At 37.4% G+C, this 24343-nt stretch overlaps 1 protein-coding gene across 1 annotated transcript in view; it reads left to right on the forward strand.

Annotated features, from left to right (window-relative positions):
* LOC107718228 (semaphorin-3F-like) overlaps positions 1-24343 on the forward strand; it is a 63257-nt gene that overhangs the window by 16385 nt on the left and 22529 nt on the right. The window contains exons 3-4 of the mRNA XM_016525223.1: positions 21088-21248; positions 22380-22442. Of these exons, the coding sequence (XP_016380709.1) occupies positions 21088-21248; positions 22380-22442 (224 nt within the window). The remainder of the gene's footprint in view (positions 1-21087; positions 21249-22379; positions 22443-24343) is intronic.

The raw sequence follows: 24343 nt of genomic DNA on the forward strand, positions 1-24343 counted from the left end.
TCCTCATTGTCTTTTAAATGATCCCTCAGACATATACAAATTTTGACTACTGAAAGATGGGTCAGGTTTCATTTTTGTCCAGTATATAATTAGAACTGAAAGTTGTAAGTAGTATTTAGGGCTATATGATGGGCTTTGGTAAGTACCAGTAGTATCAATTATTGTTTCAGTAATAATAATTCAATAATATTACATTTTATTCAATAATAAGAACAACAATAACAACAACAATAATGATGATAATAATGATAGTAGTAGTAGTAGTAATAATAATAATAATAATAATGGACAAACAATAAATGAATAATGAATAAACAAACTAATGAATTAATAAATAATATTAAAATTATTTAAAATATATTTTGTTTATATTAATGATGATAATTTGTACTATTTTATAATGATAATATTTATTATTATTATTTATGCCATTATTTATTCAGATTAATTTTACCTTTTGAACTGATGATCTTAAATTTGTATTTCTCACTTCTCACTTGCAATTTATGCAAACTATACTTTGCCTACTTTACCTAAAAGTATGAATATCTGTTAAAAATACTGATCAAAGCTATTGTGGCGGTGGTTAGACATGTTTTGCTTGATCAAGTCTGTTAGTCGTGGTGTCACTACTGATTATGTTATTCAAAGTACAGCATGCGCTCGTGCCAAATTTTCACCAGTGTTTTCTCTCTAAATCTCTTACCTGAAGCAAAAAACCTGCTCTATATCAGGACACATTTGTCCTGCCGTGACAGACCAGCGTCACTCCCTCTCGAGGTTTTGTGCCAGTTTGCATTGCCAAAGTGATTCCAGTTCATATCTGGAAAAAACGAACAAGTTACAGTGCATCAGCCAACGACGTCTAAGAACTGAGAGGTGACTTTAACAGCCTTCATCTGTTCTGATCGATGACATTTCATTAGAATGTGGGAAAAAGCAGTGATCTTGTGGCTAGTCTACTGTAGCCAAGGTCTTCACCGCTCTTTACTCTGTGACAGAATTAATTGCTGGAAACTTCAAGTACAGCTAGATGGACGACCTCTTCTATGATTCGCTTCTTAGTTTTGACAAGCCACGGTTAAGAGGGCACGCAAGTCCAGTACTGTTTAATAATCATCACATCACGTTTGACTGTCAAACCGACGGTCACGGAAACCACTGGAAAATGATGCGTTTAAAATTTGTCATCTCAGGCTCATACACTTCTCAACAGACTTCAATTTGTTTCTCTCTCTACGTCTCTCTGTAGGTGATTGTATTATTTCCAGTTGTGCTTATAATGGCTCGATGCAGAAACGGAGGGTTGGTTTTGGACTAGAGTTCGGTTCTGTGAGAGATCTGTTCCCAGATGGACTCCAACTTGATTTGGAGTTCACACATTTATCATTTTGATTTGAACAAGACCGTTTTCTCCCATAGCCCGTCTGAAGTCTCTCAATAGATGAGATTAATTTTCGCTGCAAATATAACAAATGAAAATAAGATATTATGTGATGAAATGGCTCATGAGAAGAGGCCATTACAAATGAAAATGATAGTAATATTAAGGTTTTAGGTATTCAGTGACATCTCACCTATTCAGAAGGATATGAGTGTTATTCTTAACATAATTTACAAATGGATTGCTTTTGTTCCTTTTTTTTTTAATGATTTCTCAGTAGCCAATAGGTATCAATTACATCTCATTGAAAGCATTTGGTTGGGCTGAATTCTTAATAATAATAATAATAATAATAATAATAATAATAATAATAATAATTATTATTATTATTATAAAATGACTGAAATTACTCCTTTTTGGCTGCTGTTACAAATTATTTTTCTGCTCTTTCCCTATGACGAGCTTTTTGTAATCCAATCAGTTCCAGAATTAATAAAATCAATTGATGCTCACATACTCATTTCTCATTGAATTCAATTAAAATGTTTTTTAATGCTGTTTTATGTTAATTAATTATTTGTAGTGCCTTTGAAGCCTTGGTAGCATTAACCCGGAAAGAAAAGTGTGAGAAACATTTAGTTTCTTTTAGAATAATATTCACTAATTAAGCACATTAACACATGGGCATTTATTAAGTTAAATGTTCAATTTAGATTTTTTTCATGTTACCTCCAAGGAAAGCTAGTAAAGGAATATGTCCAAATTGTCATAAATTTATGTTTCACACTGTATGTAAAGAAAAACACGCTTCAGAGATTGAATTACGACTTAATCCCTTTAATGAAATGCTTTGTGCTGTAATCTGCCGAACAAGATTTTGAGACTGATACCATTCATTCCCCTCTTTCGAATGTACCACCCAGATTGTGTGTGCGCTTGTGTGCATGTGTGCGTTCATTCTCAGATTTAACACGTATGCATAGAGCACCAGTGCATGGCAGCAACTGGGATATCTTCATTGTTTGGTGGATGTCTCCTTTTTAGGTCATTCCTTTCTAGTTTATACTCTACATTTATATACAGAAACATTATAGTTTGCATATTGGAGCTCTCTTAGAGTAGCTTAATAATCTTCTAGAAACTCTTGATTTCTTGACTCGTGTTAGAATAGATTAAATTAAACTTTACGGTCTGAAATTCATATGCTTGAATATATAAACACAGAGGGATTACACATATTTATGCATGTTTTACATGCATGTTTTCATCTATTTCATGAAGATTAGAACTTCTCTGTTGTCTCTTTATTTCTTGCATCTCTCTTCTCTCTTAGAAAACCAAACACCTCCTTCTCTTGCTGTCTGCTCGTTCCATTGAGGAACAGTTTTGCCCAAGGAGGTAGATTAACGTCTTGCTGTGGGAATTTTCAGGCATGCTCGGTTTTTGACTCGTCTTGCTTAATTGCTAAAGCAATTAAAATGTTTTCTGCTGAACATCATGGGGTGGCACCTCGGCGGTCTCTCTCTTTTACTCTCTTTTAGCACGCTGTTATCTCTGGATAAGCTGCAGAAGAAAAGTCTAGCGAAACACAACAAACAAGTAGGAAAACATCATTGAGTGCGTTTACATGCACGTTCTTAAGCCGATTATGCTTAATAAGCCGAAAACGCACTTTTTCATGTAAACGCGGTAACCCGTTTTCTTTTATCGGAGTAAGGTCATAAACGGCGTAAGCATAAACCGATCGCAACAGGTAGTTTTTTGCCTCTTACTTCCGATTTCGCACGGCATGTAAACGCAATAACCCGCTTTCTGTCGGCTTATTGAAGTGCGCATGTGTGATACGTGACAGGAACGCATCGTTAGTTAGCTGATATTTGTGAGTTATCGGCTTACTGGTGTGCATGTAAACGTGCTCATTGGCTCTTTCCCAAATCAGATTAGCATATTACCCAGAGAAAGAGAGGCTTCCTCTTTGAGCTCTACTATCTTGACTGAAGGATGTAGCTGAGATGTTAACATGAAGGAGTAAAATAGATTACATGCCAACACTGAAGGTAGATTTGCTGGCATTATGATAGGAAATTAGTACTTGGGAGATTTGGGGTTATTCACACAAAAAGTTACTCTGCAAACTGCTAATTTCAAGTCAAATTTGGTTAGTTTTCAATTGAAATAGATGGCCTTTATTAGAAATGTATTCAAATTGTGGATGTAGCAGAGAAGTTACATTAAAAGAGTAAGACAGATTACATGCCAACGCTGCAGGTAGCTTTGCTGATATTGCGATAGGAAATTACTTGTGAGATTTGGGGATTTACACACAAAAAGTTACTCCACAACTTGCTAATTTCTAACAACTTGTTAAATTTGGTTAGTTTTCAGTTGCTGTAGATGGTCATTATTAGAAATGTATTCAGATTTCGTCTAACAGTAATCAGTTTGACAGTAATAAGAGAAATTACCTTGACGTGGGTTCTAAATATTACAGTTGTGATGGAAATTTCTGAGCTTTTGTGAGGGCTTTGCCCTTTCTTGTAAAAATGAAGCCAACAATAACAAGCCGTATTAATGGCTAACTCAGTGACGCTAGGTATTTGTTCGCTTTTTGTTGGCACTGTGTGGGAATTTCATTAATCTCGTTCGCTGGACAAGGGAGCATTCTCAATGGAGCCGGTTACGCTTATTTTATGCTTAATTCACAAAAACTTGGAGCCACAAAGGAGTGTGAGGAAAAAGGGAGGTTCTTCTTCACTTAATCTTGCTGAATCGTGACCAGAGACCCAGATAGAGAGATCTTTGCCTCCAAGATTTAGGAACAACGCTCATTTTCCCCTCCACTGGAACTCAATGGGCTTTGGAGATTCTTAGCTATTATATAGCATGGTTCGCTTTTAATTACGAAGGCTCTGGTTTGTTGTTTTTTTACCACATACTGATTGATGGTTTCCTTTGAGTTTTTATTAAGATGATCACCTAGGTGTAAAGTTGGTTTAAAGGCTCTTTGCTACTTAAAGTATGAAGCTAAGACCCTGGAGATGGGTAGCTTGGTGGAAAAATTCACGTTTCTCTGTTAACCGAGACGCAAACTCAGAATATGTGGGGGGAAAGACAGCAGTATCTCATGTCTTCACCTTACGGCCGTCTAGCAACCTGACTGCTAGAGGTGAGAGGTCAAACATTAGGTCATGGTTTAGGATGTCCTGCCTGCCAGTCAAACGTGATTGGGTGTTTCATCTGTCAATCATACATAACTGGAATGAGCTCTGACAGGTTGGAGGCTTTGTGAGGGTTGAAATGGCTTGTAGGGGAGAAATGGTCAAGATAAACAAGCTTCTTGGATGGATGTTAATTTATTGGACTGTCACTCTTTTCCCTTGCTGTTTATCCTTCATCCCAAATGTGTGAGACCTGAGCCTCAGGGGCTGGAGATTTATGAGTTTGGGATGATAGTCTGGGCCTGATCTCTGACAAGCCCGACTGTGGTTAGATGTTCCTGGAGGTTGAATTCAGTTGATTCATATTTTAAATATATAAGTGCAAATAAATAAATAAATAAATATAGTTTGTGTTCCTGTAATGAGTCTTGGGAACTGTATTTTTGTATGCAGACATCATCTCCTCCTACATGTTCCTTTCTGTCCTGGTTTTCATACAGTAACTACCATTCTACTCCCTTTGCACCTTGGGTAATAAATTAGATCTGCATTAAAACCGCCTGTCCATGCATGCACTTTAAGACGGTGGTGTTGACTTATTCTTTTGGTATTAATTGGAAGTGTTCGGTCAACCCAAGGCTACTCCTAATGACTGATACAGAGAATGGATGGTTGGGATTCGGATGATAAAAGGCAGGGAGAGGAAGGTTTACACCACTGTTTGGCACTGGGAAGTTATGAGGCCTGGTTAATCCGGGCAAACCTCTGATGATGGATGAAGAGCTCTCTCTTCTCAGCTTCCCTCTCCTGAGAGCAGACCTGTAAGTGCACTTCTGTGGGAGGAATGGGGCTTGTTAGGTATCCACATCTCACTGGTGCGTAAAAAAAGACTATCATGTAAGGCAAAGAAGTCTAGGAGTGCAGAATAAAGTTTTATCTTTAATGAGATGTTCAGGTGAACTGATCAAGAACATTTCTGGGTCAAATTTCACCCTCAAAACAAAATAATTTATATTTTGCTTAAATTTTGTCCACATTTTGACTACATTTCTGCTCATTTATAATTAAACTAAATTCTCATTACCATAAGTGCAAAAAAAAATGGTAGCATTTATTTATTTATTTTAATGACTAAGGGATTTTCTTTGTGCCAAACATAAGGGGTGGTTTATCAGCTTTTTTCAAAGGCTTGATTGTGTTTATGGGGTGCAGTGTAACGTGTTCTTGCTTCGTTTAAAAAAAAAAAAAAGCGTGTTATTTTCACATATTTGACCTTTTTTTCTACACCACTGTTTCCATTCTAGTCAAAACGGTCTGTTGAGCTCCTGGTTCTATGAAGCCCCTCCCTTTAGAAATACGCAATCTGGCTCAGATTGGTTAGCTGGCCCAGTGTGTTGTGATTCGCTAACCGCCTAGTGCACGTTGTCCAGAAACATTACGCTCCCTTACCATTACGGGTAATTGCATGTTTCCGGGGGAAGGGTTTATGTAAACTTCGGGGTTAGTGATGTCGCAAACCCGGGAAGAAGCTCGTTGTAGTCCCTACCAGCCTTCTTTTGTAATAATAATAATTCCTTACATTTTATATAGCACTTTTCTGGGCACTCAAAGTGCTTTACATAGAAGGGGGGATCTCCTCAACCACCACCAGTGTGCAGCATCCACCTGGATGATGCGACGCCAGCCATATTGCGCCAGAACGCCCCTATTTGTAGTCCTTAAATAGCGATTTCTTTAAAGAAAATATCTCCCTTTGCATTGAACTTTGAGCGTCGTAACTTTGCAGACATTGTTTATGCTCTAACAGCAACATTACACACTAACTAAAGTTAAAAAAGTGAATCATAATCAACCACCCCTTTAATGAGGAGGCTTGAAATCCTCATAAAAACATATGCTACAGTGTGGGTCTCGTTCAGATACGAAGCAGGATTTTTAGTGTATTTGGAGCATGTACCTATCCAAACTTTCCTGGGAAAACACAAGATATTAAAGGGGTCATATGATGCGATTTCAAGTTTTCCTTTCTCTTTGGAGTGTTACAAGCTGATTGTGCATAGATAAGATCCCTGAAGTTGCAAAGACTAAAGTCTCAAAACCAAAGAGATATTCTTTATCAAAGTTAAGAGTTTGAGAGAGACTGGGCATAGAGGACCTACAATAATGTACAGTATTTGAAAAATAATGTGTTTTTTGAACATTAAAGCATGTAAACATATTCTGTTACACCAAATACACAAAATAATGATCTTTAAAAAAGCATCTTATGACCCCTTTAAAAAAAAAACGGAAAAGAAATGTGAGAGGCGTACATGCAGAGATCAAGTTTTATGCTTTTATGATTTTTATTCCAAGCAACAGGTCTTTGGGTTTTATTTTAACGATAAAGAGGATTATATTGCTCTCCTATGATTACAGAAATGCTCCCTCACAAATAAGAGCATGGTATAAGAGCATTTTTAATGCATTTGAACATCTCTGCTTCAATATTTCTGATTCTACGCCCATTATTTGAAGTACTAATGTACTGAAAGTAGATATTTTTGTGTTAAAATACGAAATCCTCAGCAGACTAAAGCAGTTGACTCGTGTTTACTGGCCTGTGCAAATCAAGATTATTGCTTTTTGCATTCCATTTCTCTTTAGAAAAGCAATAGCAACTGGCAAATCCTCTTTCGTATCAGTCAGCTCATGAGAAAGTCCATTATGCCAACAGCAAACTGTGTCAGTGATGAATTTGGTCAGGTTGAGGGGCCACCAAGGGCATCATAATACAATTTTAACATTATAGTCTCATAGTAATCCTCTCATTTGTCTCTGGTTTTGTTTGGCACTTGCAGTGATAGCAGCACAGTGCATTCTGGTTAATGCAGTGTTATCTAGAGCTGAAGTTAAAGATGGAGCCTTTTTATCTGCATCAGACAGCGGTGCAAGAGGATGAGGTTTAAGTGTGGGTGTACTATCATTGGATGAAGTTGGACAGCTTGGGACCCTCCCCGTCTACTGGATGTCTGAATGCATTGCTATGATAACCCTACGACCTCCCTCCTGCTGGAAGCTAATCGGGATGCTTTGTGTATCTAAAACACAATGAGAGACTCGCATGGAGTGTGTCGTTGAAAGGATTTATCTGAAGACAGATCTATTTTAGACAAACCTTTTTTCCCACAGCATTAACCTTGGTCAACCAGATTAACCAGAAAGACTGTGGTGGTTAACTAGCATTTTTGTCAATGGTCCACCAGCTGGACCAGCATAAACCAGCATGGAAATCCATGCAGGTATTTTTTAGCTGAGAAAATATGATGTGTTGTGAAATGTTTCCATAACTTCCACCATAGCTGATTGTGGTACGCTAATGGACTTGCCTGGCTGACTTATAAGCAAGTTAAATGTCTGATATTGATCATTATGAAAAAAAGAAAACATATGCCTCTTAACTGATGGTGTAGCAACATGGTAAATCAATATCAATACAGGGTTTCTGGGCGAGAACGTAAAGTGAGTTCAAGTAAATAAAAAAATAAAAAAATGTCATTGACTTGTTTCTTACATATCATTGATCAAACCAGTTTTTAAAAACCTGGAATGACTCTTTAACCACCCAGTTGGATTTAAAACAACGGGAAAGTGAATTGTAGTGCTCCATAATGACTTTCTGCAAATGCAATTTGGCTGTTATTTAAACAAAGACAAATGAGTCTTTGTTTTTGTGAATGAATCACCTGGATCGATATGTTGTACAGCTGCTAACTGACATTACGTTCACTCAACGGCTTTTTATGAGTTTAAAATATTGTTTTATTTAAGTTTATAAACGTTAAATTGCTCATTACTCATTTCACCTTCATAGTGTACATTATGAACTGATGGTAACCAGAAGAACGTTTCAAGATGGCATGCACTCTCTTTCCTACTAATTTTCAAACTCCAGATGAGCCTGCAAGCTCGTTTCGGAGCTCTTCCTGAGGGTGGAGCCTACAGCAACACATCATTTCTTATACGCAGAAGTATTTGTTCAGCATTGTGTCTTGAAGTTGGCAAGGTTCGGGTTGTAAATCTTCTGACATTTACCTTCCATGCCAGGTCTGATTGCATGGTTACCTCATTCGCCTGCAGTACTGTAAACTATTCATAGGCTGAATTTTTCCATACCTGTAATTTAAATGGTTCTCTTTTCATCGTTTCTTTCAGGCTCTGCTCTGGTCTCCTTTAAAAAGAGTGTTTAATACAGGCTTGCTGATTATAATTGGGTTTTGGAGTTGGAAGCCGTCTTCTCTTCATGAGTGAGAGTGACAACCACTTGAACCACTTTTTTTTTTTGTTTGTTTTGCTACTGTCACTGTCCTGTTGTTGGTAATATCTCTCTCTCTGCCAATTAACGGCAAACAGGGAGTCACTAAATCGTCTGAAACCCTTTAACCCTAGAACTCGGTCTCCTCTTCTTACTATCTGCTTTATCTTGCCCGGCTTCCTTCCTTTCAGTCTCTCCAGTCTCTTTCCAGTGTGGACAGAATCCTTGCATGTTTCCTGGTGTCAGAATTTATCAACATTAGATAATGTATAAGTAAATCAGCCCTAAATGCATTAGAATTAATAAGAAAGACTGCTAAAGGTATGTGAAACTAAAGGTACTAATTTTGAAGGTATTAAAAAGGAATATGTGCAAAAATATGCAAATGCAATGCATTCATGATAAAGGATCTTTCCCAAACAGCCCTAACTCTGTTCATATGTTACTTGGTGACATGCAACAACACTTCTACAGTATGTTGAGTTCCCAAATGTATAAATGAAGCATTGCCTTTCATTATTTCATTCATTTAATTTTATAAAGACTAATATTGTAAAAAAAAAAAATTTTTTTTTAATTATTTTATAGAAACGCTTGAGTGTAGAGCAAGAAGTTCTGGCTTTTATTTTATTTATTTTTTATTTCCAACATCCATTCACTTTTTATTGTATGGAAAGAAGCATTGTATCTTATTTTTATGATTAATAACATGTAAATTATTTTTTATGTTATGAAGAAAAACATTGATGATATTAGGGTGAATAAAGAATTGTAAAGTGTTCATTTTTAGGTGAAATAGGTGAAAAAGCGTGACTTTAAAAGAGTCATAAAAATATGACTCTTTTATTTACGAGTTTATACTCTAATATGACATCATCGCGGTGTTGGTGGAAGTTCGCTTTGAGTGCGTGCGAACTCATTTCGCGTGGCGGTGTGCACGCCATTTTTTGTAACTTTTCGCGCAGCTCCGCATTCGAAGATGCATGAGTTCAGGGCGGTTCTAGCCGAACATGCACGTCTGTGCCGGCATTTGTGTGAAACAGAAGCAGTTTGATGTGAAGTTCAAACTCCATCAGGTGCTTTTTGACGCTTTGACGGAAAACAATGCATAGTTTTTTTGCATAGTTTGTCTAAGGCTTTTTATTTAAAGTACGTTTTATTTTCATTGTATAAAAATAGAATTAGAATTTATTTAGATACCGTTTATACACTATTTGCTTAAAGTTGTCTTGTGTTTGATGTGAAATAAAGCCAATAGTTTAAGATTGTTTTAATCAGTTTGTACATAAAGAAATTATTAATTCATCAACTCATTCATCACGCGAGAAGTCTTGTACCGGCAAATGACTTCTCACCGGTGATTCCGATGGTTTTAGAGGACAATTACTCCTCGTCGCCCCCTGTCGTTTCAAAGAATAGTACAAAGGCGAATGCTACAAGTATAAAAGCCTCGTCCATTTGGGAAGGTGTGCGCGCAGTCAGCGGAGGCTCGCGGAGCGGAGCCAGGCGAAAGTATAGATCCCGCTTTAGACTACTTGAGCTTGTCATTTTACCAGGCTCATCAGCAGGGACCCCGTGTGCTCTGTGACACCTGTCCATCCATTGAGGTGCCTGATATGGTGACAGAAGCTGTCCTGAAAGGGTTAACCATCTGACATTTTATTCCCATGGGAGAGTGTGTGTGGGGTGCCGGGTGAACGTGTGGCGCACCAAACCACAATGCTGTTTGTCTGCAGCTAATCACCTCCCTCTCAGATGAGTGCTTGCGCAAACTGAGAGGAAGAGTGACTGGGTGAAATAGATGAACGTGTTGACTCAATCCTAATCCCACTTCCTTCCTGTCTGGCCTGGGAAATGGAACATATGCAGCCCAGATTGCACCCAAAGCGTCTGCCAAATGTAACACCAATGTTGGCATGCATTGGTTCTTATAGGTCTTATAGAACGAATGGTGTGAAAAGAGTCACTTCTATGTGTAATCTTTTCCATTTACAAAAGCAACAGTCATACAGACTCTTCAGGTCCCATAGGCTGGAGTGACAAGCACTGAGACAGCACTATAGAGACCCCGCAGCAGGCGGTAAACCGAAGGATAGAGTTCCTTCACAATGGTTTCTGTCACTTTTGGCGTTCCATTCCGTCTGCCTCAGAGGAAACGGGAACAATTCCACAGCAACCTCTGCCGTATTGTGACCCCTTGATCTTTGCTGTGATAGCCCAGCATTCTGACTCTCTCACCAGGGTGTACGTAGGACATTTCCCATCACCTCCAGGGACACCAGAGATCACCTTCCTGGATGTCTGTGACTGTAAATTAGCCGTCGGCATGTCACAGTATACAGGCAGGAACTCTCGCGGAAAACCTGCTAGTCTCAGGCGTTCAGTGCTTTGAAAATCTTTCAGTGTCGCTGACGAAGCTCTTCTCCTCCGTTCCCGTTTCCCGAGGCCGTTTTAGATCTTGTGTTTATTTAAGGAAGGCATTGTTTTCATTTTAAGGATGATGTAGAAATTCTGCCTGTGGTGTCAGTTCGGGAGACCGTTTTAGTACGGGACTATGGTGCAGACATCTGTTCTTCTCATAAGTGCAAAACTTCCCTAGACTCTCACATCACATTCAAAACTATATTAGTATGTCACATTGGACACCTGAATGGAAAAAGTATGTTGAATGAAATCAAACCCTTTCCTCACGTTTTTGTTTTGAGAGCTTATTGAGGCTCAACCCTTTCAGCGCGGTCTTCAAAACTCTGTTTTTTAATAATAACAAGCAGTGAAGTGGAACATTTGAACTACCTTCTGGTCCAGGCCAAGTCAAACATCTTCATACTGATACGATGAAAGTGTATATGGGTTTTGGCAGTGTGTAAACGAAATAAGGGTGGCCTGTAGTCTCAGAAGACCAAAAAAGTCAATAGAACTACTATGTTCATTATGATTTGTTTCAGAGTAAGTCCATTTGCAGCCTGAATCTCAAATTGTCATCAGTTAGGAATATTATTTACTTAACTAATAGGCATCGATGTAAAACAACGGCTGAATTTGAAATAATGTATATTCTGTAAAAACAGTGTATGTCTTTGCTCTTTTGAATATACACTGCCGTTAAAAAGTTGTTTTTTTGGTCCCACTTTATATTAAGTATCCCTAATACCTGTGTACTTACATAGTAACTAAATGTATGTAACCAAAGTGTAAGTACACATTGGTACATAGTATCTACAGCTGTAATATTTCTGTAACTACACACATGTAACAACCCTCAGGATGGTTTGTGTAAGTACAAATGTGTAACAGGACATTGGTAACAGCACTTTTTTTTCACTTCACTAAGTAATCGTGTAACAGGAATTATATAACTACATTTTGTAACAACAATATGTATAAGGGTAATTGGAACCATTTGATCCAGGGGGTGGAGATGTCATTTATATATTTGATGGCAAAGCTGAATTCTAAAACCCATCATTACTCCAATCTTCAGTGTCACATGATCGTTCAGAAATCATTCAAATATACTGATTTGCTGCTCAAGAAACATTTCTTATTATTGTAAATGTTGAAAACAGTTGTGCTGTTTAATATTTTGTGGATATTGTTATATTTTTTTCAGGATTCTTTGATGAATATAAAGTTCAAAAGAACAGCATTTAGCCTATTTAAAATATAAATGTTTTGTAACAAATGTCTTTACTTTCACTTTTGATCAATTGAATGCATCTTTGCTGAATACAAGTATTAATTTCTTTTAAAAAAAAAATCTTACTGACCCCCAAACTTTTGAATGGCATAGTGTACTTTCCCTTTTTCTATTTCATTTTGAGCTTGTAAACCTCATTGGGATTCCTTGCAGTAATGGCACTTTGTTTCTGCAATCCCTGCTTCCTGATTCTGCTCGGGTCGTGGCCAGCGACCCTGACCCCGGGGCTAATCCTGGATTAATCTGGAGCTCAAGCAGTCTTTGCTGATGCCTCACTGCTTCTAAGCCCTGGCGCTGTGGGCCTGATGTATTTACATTGGCGGGAATGAGTATTTCTCTATGATTGTGAAAGACAGGAGAGTCCTGCCAGAAACAGCTGTTCAGTTTCTTTCTGATTCGCCCTTCTCAGACAATGACAATGGGCAATATTGTTAATCATAAAGGTGATCTCTTTCTAGCATACACCTGATCCCCAGACAGCCGAGGCTGCCCACCCTCCTGAGGTCAGGGTGCATGAGGGCAAAGCGTGTGAGAGACAGACGCTCCAGATTGATCGCTGTTGAGAGAACGCTTGTTAATAAAACATGTCTGTGGTGATAGAGAGCCATGTTTTCACAGATGTGTCTAATTCAAAGCAAGCTGTCTCTCTCGCTCACAATTCAGGCTTCTTAACAGATACCGTGCACTGAGAGAGAAAACTATCTGTGGTTTATTGATATTCAGGCTGTTCCTGTAGGAAATGGATTTTCCATCAGATGTGCGGTTTTAAACACTAGTGGCGCGTTCATTGATTTCACCTGTCATTCATTTCATCTTTAATATCAAACAATTAGAGGAAGAGGTTTAAATTTGGGTTATTATGGTTATGTTTTTGATATTCTTGTTTACAAATGCTTCTAGGCTAGCCATGCAAGCTCGATTTCATGTGTTTTTGTGTTGTATTATGCATTTTATTCTCGCTGTTGCCACAAGGGCTGGCAGAGTAGGTATTAGACGGCTTCATAAACTATTTTCCATAGTCAGTTTTCTCTTTCAGATCAAATACTGTGCAACATTTTGAAGAACACGGGTGGGGTTCCTCAGGACTGTTTCGGTGAAATCTGTCTGGTATTACCAGTGTTATTTTAGTATCACTGAGACACTATTCAAATGTATTAATATTTTTGAATAGTTTTTGTTTTAAGTTCAGTTAAAGTTTTAGTAATTTAGTTGTGTTTTTGACATTATTATTATTATTAGTTTCTTTTTAATTTTCTAATAATATTTTTTATATGTTTAATTTATTGTTAATTTAAAATTAGAAATGTTGCCTTGGAAACTAGCTGAAATGTTTTATTTATTTACTTTATTTACTTTATTATTTATTGATTGATTGATTTTTAGTTTTAGTTCACTATAATAACCTTGGACATTAGGGAATTGTATCCACTGCCCAAGCATTCGCGTCTACATCCTTGTGAAGAGTATGTTTCTGATCTTTTAAACTTTTGAAAAGCCTGTATATTTTTTTCTGTGTGACAAATGGGTGCCTATTTATTGTTTGTTGCTCAGTCTTGTACACACACGTATGCCCACAATCACAGGGTGCTAATTATATCTTTGAGAATGGAAAAATGCAGATTGAATGATGGGAGTTTGGGTCACAGGTGGTGATGCGTGATGGACGCAAACATTTTTAAATGATTCTGATACAGAACTGATGTGACGCATACACACAACGGCTGTGGGTGTAGTCTGTGGGTCGAAAGACATCAGCAGATGTAGTTTATTAGACTTGCTTGTTTCAGATGAAATAACCAGCGAAGAAACAGAGTGTACCTGAAAACACCTCAAAACATATGGGCAAAAGAATTGCACGCCTTCTAAATGCTGCAGATTTATAAGGTCACACAGATGTAAATTGGGGTGCATGGCATGCTGTTTGGCCGTATAACCTCATCAACTCTAGCTGAATAAGATGTTTTTTATTTGTTTGCTACTCCAACAAACAAAGGGTTTCAAAAAGGACATATCATTATCTGTCCCCAGCCTGCTTTAAATTGTATTACTTTAGCAGAGTCTTTAACCCAAAGTGATTTATCCTTATAAATTAATAACATTTTCTTATCTGATATTTAATTATTTGTAAATGTATATATTTATTTATTTATTTATCTTTAATTACAAGCAATATATATAAGGGACAAATATGTATAAACTAGAATTTACTTTAAAACTTACTTTAAAATAGTCCGTTTTATTCCACTGTTTTTGTGTTCTATAATGGCTTTTCTGTTGCGTTCATCTGTGTTTAAAACGGGTCCAAACTAAACAGCAAGAGTATGCTAGACCTGCTTTCCAGTAGTTATAGAAGCATTCCTTCACTGTTGTATCATCTTTTGATCCTGGAGGCCAACAAAAACTGTGTGTGTGTGTGAGAGAGAGAGGCTGAGAAACAAGAGTGTATTAATTTACGACACAAAATAATGTTGCTCTTAAGGCAAGACTTTTAACGGCATGAGTCATAGCGTCAGGTTTAATGAAACTGTACTGTGAGCTGATAAAGACACTGCTTACCTCATATACAGCCAGGCTTCCAGAACTTTAGATATGAATCATGTGCAACATCCGGCTGGAACATATTAGGGATACATACAGCTTTCCTGCTCTCTGTGAGCTCTTATCTGAGTCTTACAGGAAATCAGCATGTGTGAGTTGTCAGAACAATAACACAAGTGCACTGCGGCATGCAGTGGGTTGGACTGCTGCCATCTGTGTGTGTGTGTGTGTGTGTGTGTGTGTGTGTGTTGCTCAGCCCACTTTGCCATATGCAGACAACAAGACAACACAAGGCAAGCTGTTCAACATGGATGGGCATCGCTGAGGGTCACATGACGAGGCCAGTGTGTGTTGTGATTGGTTAGCTGGGCCAGTGTGTGTTGTGTGTGTGTGTGTGTGTTGCTCAGCCCACTTTGCCACATGCAGACAACAAGACAACACAAGGCAAGCTGTTCAACATGGATGGGCATCACTGAGGGTCACATGACGATACAGTAAACAAACCTTAAAGGCCTTAAAGGGATAGTTTGACCAAAAATGACAATTCTGCCATCATTTACTTACTCGTATCATTCCAAACTTGTATGATTGACTGACTTTCTTCTGTGGAATGCAAAAGAAGATATTTTGAAGAATGTTGAAAACCAAACAGTTTCGGTTCCCATGAACAAAAATACAATGGAAGTCAATAGGAACCAAAGCGATTTGGTTATTGGTACTGTTTGGCATTCATGTTACACAATTTAAGTAGACATACAGTATATATAGCAGGTGTTTGGTGGTTGTCAAGCTTTATTTTGGACAAAGCAAAGACATTATTAAAAAAAATGAATGTGTTAAAACTCGCAAATTTTAATGGCTGCTAAGCAAGACTCTTAAACACAGCTGTCTACTCAATGAGCCAGTCTCATTAAAACAGTGACATTATTGCCAGACTTCTTGATTCATTTTTTACTAATGTAGCTGTTAGTTTTGGCTAACTTGCTGGTATTTTTTACACTTGCATAGGACAAGCTCACCCAAATACCACTTTAATTATTTTTATATAGACTTCAAGGTTTGTTATAGTTCAGTTAAGGATTCTTTTGATTATGTGTATATAACTAGGTGAAAACTTATTTATATGTGAGTGCTTTCTGTGTGTGTCACCTGCTCCTCTTAAACTGTAATTATCACTTCATGTGTCTAGAGAATGTCACTTCTGCTTGTGCGTGCGAGCGAGTGAGCCAATACACAGTCATACGGCATACGCTGTGAAGAGCAATGATTTGGGTTCTGGCTTTGTCCGCGGACCGCCTGCATACATGGTGTCACGCTAATCCCAAACCACCCTCATGTCTCTCTTCCTTCTCTTGCTGCTCTCCTCTCCTTGGGGCCAGACTGAATTTCCTGCAGGAACTCGCTCCGCAGCGCTTGGCAGTGGTTCTTTAATTTAACTAAATTTGAAACTGGAGAAATCTGACACAAGATGGACAGTCAGTTCTTGCTGTATAAAGACAATAGCAGTGCTAGCAATCTGGACTCACAAATAGTGTTGAATGATTGTTGTTTTTATTAGAACAAATGTTTCCACTCTCAAATAACATTTTTGATGTGCAGGAAAGTCAAAATGAAATCAAAATTGATCTTGTTTACTTGAGACATATTGATTGACATCTCCACTTTTTTCTTTCTCTTGTTTTACTTAAGAATAGTTTATTTAAACTTTTTGCAATTTATTTATTTATTATTATTATTATTGATTAAAGTTTGCGTAACATAATCTTTATTTATTTTCAAAAAAATTTCTAACCTATTTGCAATGTATTATTATATTATATTATATTAGTAATAGTAGCAGTTCTTGTTGTTGTAGTATTCATAATAATAATAGTTTTATTTTTACTTTTGCTATTTGTGCCTCCAAATACAGATATTATGCTGGAGTTAATGATGTTATGTATGTGTAAATATGCGTATATCTAAACATTTAAACTGCACAATTTATGTAGGATGAAAGAATGCACAAATACTCTTACAAAAAAAGTGTTACGAAATAATACATGAAGACATTTTGTGTAAAGTTTGTATTCAGAGATGAGTCCTTCTAGAAATGTCCTACAGTGGCGTCAACAAAAAGGATGAGACCTTTCATAATATCTGCTCTCGCAGCCGAAATCAAGCACACTTGGCGGCACATAGTGAACAGCTGACCGTTAGATAAAGAAATGAGTCATTTATGTGTTAATGTTATTCACCAGCTGTTTTGTCTTTCTAATACAGAAAAAACAGCTTGTAATCTTTGAGTATGTGAACTTTGGATGTCTCTCAGCAGTGGAAAGTGTGTTGGAAAAGCAGTTTTCTTCATGGAGAATGAAGTTTAGACATTGTTAGAATAATATTGTATATAGTTTTTCACTTTTTGAATGTCAAGCACACTTTCTGAAAGCAGCTAATCCAGATAGTACAGGCAATCTTGGCAGCCCTCTATTCAATACAGTGACCACTGCATGGGGCCACAGACTGAACCATATTAGCGTTCAATGCAACTAATGCTACATCTTATGGGAAGCGACTTTATCCAGCAGCTTATGATTGTAATGCTATGGGAGCATGTACCTTTGTGGGTTTTAGAGCAGAATTGGCCCAGCATGCATGCTCTGCAATTTCTGGCCAGCAACTGGAAAAGCCAGTCAGGAAGAAAGAGGTCATTTCTGGAAATCTTGGTACCATCACGTATAGCAAGCATGGATTAGAGCTGATCTCACATACCCACACCAAAACTCCCACCAGGTCACGTTACCTACCTTATGGTTTACCAGAGCATACGGCGTGAAGGAAGCGAGAAGGTTTTCAGTTGATTGGAGAAACTCAGAGCGAACAAGACCATGTGAAAAGGTAGAAGAAGAGAAGGAGCTGAACATAGCAGCTGTATTTTGGAACGGATATCCCTCGGTCTCTTCCTGCTACACTGCTCATGCAAAGAGTAGAGTGGACATGTGTCCGTGAGAGTGGGAATTGTAGAAAAAAGGCTAAAAAGTGCAAGTACGGGTCAGGGTACTTACTCGTTAACAACACCAAGTTCTAGTTTTCCTCCAACAAGCCATTTCATGCTACAGAGGCGAAGCAGAGAGGGGACATTCTCAAGACAAAGTCTCTAGTGTGTGTGTAAAACAGACCCCCCAGTAGTCAGCTACTAAGACTGCACAAGGTAATGGCGTTCCTCAAGGGTTATCTGGCTCCACTTGACTGGATTTTCACAGGTCTTTCACCTAAAAGTTGAAAATGGATCTATCAAATAATGCTGTGGTTTTAGTAGACGATGGCTTTGTAGATATAATTAAGACCAGTTATATGGTTATTCTTGCAATATTTCAGCACCTCTACTGTTTTATTAGTCTATCCGAACTGTTTTCATCTTAATCCAAATCAGACACCATAGAAGGTAGTAGCTCAGTTCCAAAACCTAGGCTGCATCCAAAACCGTGGCTGTACTACTATATAGTAGGGAAGTATGTGATTTTGGATGCAGCTGTAGTGTGTTGCCTATGCTCTGTGGAGAAAAAAAAATCATCCAAGATGCAGTTAGAGTTGAGGGAATTGTTGAATTTAGATATGAAAAAATATAGATATAAAAACTATTTAATCTCATTACAGATGTAGTTTCTTAGCCAATATGCGTGTGGGTGGGCTATGTAAATTTTCCACTTGTCAGAGGATCATATTGTTAGCGTTGCATCTTGGCACTGTCTTTTATTGCTTCCAAGTAGACTCTAGTCTGATATTGTCTAAAGGTAGTTGTTGGCTCATGTGTCCGGATGGATCCAAGATAGACGTGGAGCTGTTGGTATTGAAGTACAGGGGATCTTTAAACAGTTGGTCTTGTTTCCACAGGTGGCCCTCTGTCTTGCTAGAGAGAAAGAGACGGAATGAGAGACAGTTTGGGGCATTGAAAGTCAAGAGAGAGAACGAGAGAAGAGGGAGATAAGGGTAACATTTAATTTTTGGCATGCACAGTCTCTGCTCCATATTTACTCTGGTTTCATCAGGTCCGACCATATGCCAAGCCTTAGAGCTGAAGCGAGCTTTGTGCATTCAGAGACACAGTGCATACTTGAATTCCTACAATAGTAAACTTACATTTCCCCTCCCAGTAGAACATTCCAGACTTTAAACACTAGTGTTTTCTTTGAGAGCTTCAGGAACTGGGTTTGCTGCACGGCTCGGCAAAAATCATTGAATGCATGTAGTGAATATCCTGTCGAAGTGTTATATTTAGGTTATGTGGTGGACAGAATAGCTGTACTGTCTTGCTCCCTGATTTATTAGAGCTGCTTGTTTGGGTAAAGAATTGAACAGGCCCCTATCTTTCCCCTAAGTTATTAATATTTAATGATGCTCTATTTATGCAACAAACATGAATGATAACTCAAATTGTGTGGATATTTGAGGAGAATTGTGCTATGACTTTGCTAGGCAACCACCAACCAACACTCTAGCAACCACTCCCATCCCAGCATCATGGTGCCAGCTTTGGAATGGGCATATACCAAATGTGCTGTGAGATTGAGCTCATGGTCTTGTGTGTGAAAGCTTCACCTGGGTCTTGAGTGGAAACACACACTGATGTGAGTGAGGTCTGACCCAGCAGATGGTCAGTCAACAGGGCTGCTAAAACAAACAGATGTTTAGGAGATGCTGACAGGCGTGCTGAGAGGAGCTGGGACTACTATGTGGAGTCTACTTTTTTTTTTGTTGCTTTCACTCTTTCTCTTGGTTTCTTTTGCTTGGTCTTTTGATCTTGATTTCTTTGTTTTTCATTCTGTTTTTGCTAGTTCTTTGGCTCAGGCTTTTTCTTTCACTCTTTTTTTTTTTTCTTGTTCCTCCTTTTTTTTTTTTACTTTATTTCACTTTTGCTCTTGTATCTTTTTCATTTGCTCTTGCTTTCTATTTCTTTCTTTGTTACATTCTCTTAGACTCTTCTGCTCTTCCTTTCTTTTTCTTATTATTTATTTTCCTCGGTCCGTTCATGTCTATCCACACATATTCTACATGATGGATTCATTGTTGTGCCTTGAGCTGAAACACAAATAATCTCACAGACGGAGACTCACACACACTGTTGTGACTGCTGTCAATCAGAGCCCTGACCTCAAAACACAACCCTCACTCATGGATATATTAAATCAAACTATACAAACAGAGCAATGGTAATATGATTAATCACAGTGTATTGTGCTAGTGAATTTAGGGCCTATGTCAGGCAGATAAACCGGTAATTCATCGTTGGATTTGTTTTGATAAATTACTAAGATTAGAATTTATTTTTAATCGTTATCTCTACGGCGTGATTCCTGACTTTTTGATTGGCAGATGTTCTGAAGAGACATGTGTGTGTGTGTGTGTGTGTGTGTGTGTGTGTGTGTTCCTTGTCCTCTGTGACCTGTGTGCAACACCAGGTTAACTGCCGTCTGTTGAATAATGTTTTACGCCGTCCATAAATGTTCATATCCTAAAATTATAATGTTTATACAAAAATGTTAATATAGTATCTTTTTATATAATTTTCTACATATTTTTCAACTCCAAAAAGAAAGCCCAGCACATATATTTTGTTTAATTTATTGATAACTTCCTTTTGCTTTGGAAACACAGTGAAGTTCTTTTTTCCTCTCTCTCTCTCAGATCTCGCTATGCTTGTGTGTCTCTAAGATAAGATTGGAAATATCTGAAGACATGATTACAGATTCGATTGCCATGTTTTGTGCCTGCAATAACAAACCCTCTATTACCTCATAAGGTGAAATGGATTGAGTATTCTTTATTGTGAACTGTGGCCAAAACTATTATGTTATTGTCAAGTTGCCATGTTTTTATGAGATGTATTTAAGCAATTATGGAAATGGAATGATACTGGGAGTGGAAACGCTCTTTCTCTCTGTGTAAATCTTTCTAAAACAAACAATGTCGTAGCAATAAATGGCTTCTCTGTTTTTGCGGATTGATCTGAATTTTCTCTCTCTCTCTCTTTCTGCAGATCTGAGGTCTACGGGTACATCCCATCACTTCTCTTTCCTGTTGAACACATCAGACTATCGCATCCTGCGCATGGATGAGGATCACGACCGCATGTATGTGGGCAGCAAAGACTACATCCTGTCTCTGGACCTCCATGACATCAACCGAGAACCTCTCATAGTAAGAACCAACACAAACCACTCCATCTGCCTCCCACTAACATAGATAGGCGGATTTATTTATTTATTATTTTTTAGTATTTTATGTTTTTATTTGTTTATTTTTGTTTCATTTATGAATATATATTTTATCATTTATTTATTCCGTTTTGTATTTTAATTGTATTTTAAGTTGTATAATTTTATTTTACAGCTTTTGCTTTTATTTATTTGATTTATTCTTTTGTTTTTAATTTTTACTGTATTTTATTTATTTTTATTTGGTGTTTTTAATGTATTATTTTATAGGGCTGGGTAAAAAATATTGATATCTCGATATTAATCGATTATCATTTTTACGGAACGATATCGATTCTTAAATCCCAAGAATCGATTAGTCTAGCCTGTTTTCAGTTAATGCACGGAACGTTGAAGGGCATTTCCCATCCAATATATCGCAATAAGCATTGTGCTTTGGTAATTTTTATATGAAACAAAGTCTCAGATTTCAAATTCTGTCCATTGTATTAAAGTATTCAAACAATAAATGCCATTTTGGCACTGTTTAATGTGGAGTGACAGATCGCTGTAGCGCCTCAGTTCAACAGACGTGAACTGATCATCTCCTCCACATTAATACCAGTTTCAGCACACAGTATATCCAAAATAATCGATATCGAATCGGGAATCGAATCGCAAGCTTGTGAATGAGAATCGAATCGAATCGTGAAATTTGTGTCAAAACCCAGCCCTATTATTTTATATTTTTATTTATTTATTTAAATTGTTTTATTTATTATTTACAGTTTTATTAATTAATTTATTTATTTAAAGAATGATATTCACACTATTTTGGATTCAGTTCCTGGACAAACACAAACTAAATCACAGCAGGCTCCAAGGGTCATTTCTCTATCACTGTTACTTTTACTGATTAGCTCACAGCAATTCAGGAAACTGACTATTAAATTCTATAAAACTAAAGGCTGGATATGTGGGGAACTTTGGGGCCTTATAAAAATTCAGGGTGAACATTCCCTGGCTGTTTCAGCTCGTTACGGTGAAAGGTTGAGTTAAAGTGGATCGTTTCTGAGATAGTGTATCATTGTTGTGACAAATGGGATTGACCATTCTCTCTTATACTCTCTTTCAGATACACTGGCCTGTTTCCCCACAGAGGAAAACGGAGTGTGTTTTAAGTGGCAAAGACACAAACGTGAGTGCCGTCTTTCAATTTCTTTGCTTCCACTCCGCGCACATATACTCTAATTTGGAAGGCCGCAGAAAACACAGAATAGCACTCTTGGAAAACCGCTCAGCCCTTCAAATTAGTGTTCTAATTCCTCCAAGAATTATTCCAGACAGTGTCACAACCACATACACAACCAGTTTTTCAGTTTACAGTTGGTCCACATTTGCTCGCAAGATATCTTTGTTTAGACATCTTAACTCATCTCGATAACTCCAGCCAGCTCTCACTTATGAAACACTATGGCTATGTGACATCTGTTTGTGGTTTGGATTTTAAGCTGTAAATGTCATTACAAATACACAGCATATACAAAATCGTTTGGTCAGGGTCTATAGCCCTCAAGCTCAACAAAAAATATTTGCTGATATAAATGAAGTGAAAGTTAGATATTCAAGTTTAGGAGTAGTGCTGAGGTCAAATATATGCATTACAAACCTCAGCCTTCCAGGTCAGCCACCACACACAAAAACATATGCACTCATAGATATTCAGAGAGGGAAAACAGATGCTAGATCCAGCATGCAATGAACTCGAACCGGTTAAATTCCTAGATTTGCGGACATATGGAATTGGACATGCAGTTTAGTGATCTGTTAAAGAAACCGTGTGCATCACCTGATCATCTGCACATCTGCGGGGTGCATTACATTGGGGGTGTTTTGTTGTGCACTGGTATGGTACTTGGTGTCAGTTTGGTTGTGGGATGTGATGGGTTTTAACCACAGCTCAGGAATTATTAATAATGGTGAATGCACTTGCTGTGAAATTAATCCACATGTAGCTCTTTAGGGGAACATTTCTGATTTGAATCTTTTGAACTCTTGAATGTAAGGTTGCTGAAATACATGCCAGTACAGAGTTTAAAAACCTAGGAAATAATTGGATGCTTCTTTCCTGTGATTTCCTATTAAAAGAGGAAGTTATGCTTCTTTAAACAGGCCATAGTCTTTCAGTGACATCACAGCTAGATGAAGCCATGATTAGCTGCATATTGATACTCTATGAATGCATGTTGTTGAGTTTTGAAATACAAAATTTTGGGGTCAGTAAGATTTTCTTTTTTTTTTCCCAACCAAGACATTGATGGTTTTATTCAGCAAGGATGCATTAAATTTGTCAAAAGTGACAGTAAATACATTCATAATATTACAAACGATTTCTATTTCAAAGAAATGCAAACTTTTTCTATTCATCAAAGAAATCTTGGGAAAAAAATGTTTCACGGTTTGCACATACAGTAAATATGGAGCAGCACAACTGTTTTCAACATTGAGTACAAAAAGAAATGCTTCATATTAGAAATGTTTCAAATCATATTAGAATGATTTCTGAAGGATCATGTGACACTGAAGACTGGAGTAATGATGCTGAAAATTCAGCTTTGAATCACAGGAACAAATTACATTTTAAAATATATTCAAATAGAAAATAGTTATTTTAAATAGTAATAGTATTTTACAATATTACTGTTTTTACTGTACTTTTAATCAAATAAATGCAGCCTTGGTGAGCATAAGAGACTTCTTACAAAAAATGTTTTAAAAGTCCCTGAATTTTGAAAGGCTGTGTACATCAAAGCAAAATGAATAGGGCAACTCCGTCATTATGAGTATTATTATAAACTATCATATTGCAAAGTCTTCTACAGCCATTTTTTCTTTGAGGTCAAATACAGTGAAGTGGAGGAATAAAGTTTGAGATGATTTAAAATGCTGACATGTTTATAGCTAGCTACCCGTATACCTGATTGCATTGGCCAAACATTAGCATCTGTGTTTGCATACTAGCAGAGTATGTTTCTGGCATTGTTACAGTTCTTGTATTCAGACAAATAGTCTCTAAATACTGCCATCAAAAGTTTTGGT

This window comes from Sinocyclocheilus rhinocerous, unplaced genomic scaffold (genome assembly GCF_001515625.1).
Source record: "Sinocyclocheilus rhinocerous isolate Xijiao unplaced genomic scaffold, SAMN03320098_v1.1 scaffold1111, whole genome shotgun sequence".
In the NCBI taxonomy this organism is placed as follows: Eukaryota; Metazoa; Chordata; class Actinopteri; order Cypriniformes; family Cyprinidae; genus Sinocyclocheilus; species Sinocyclocheilus rhinocerous.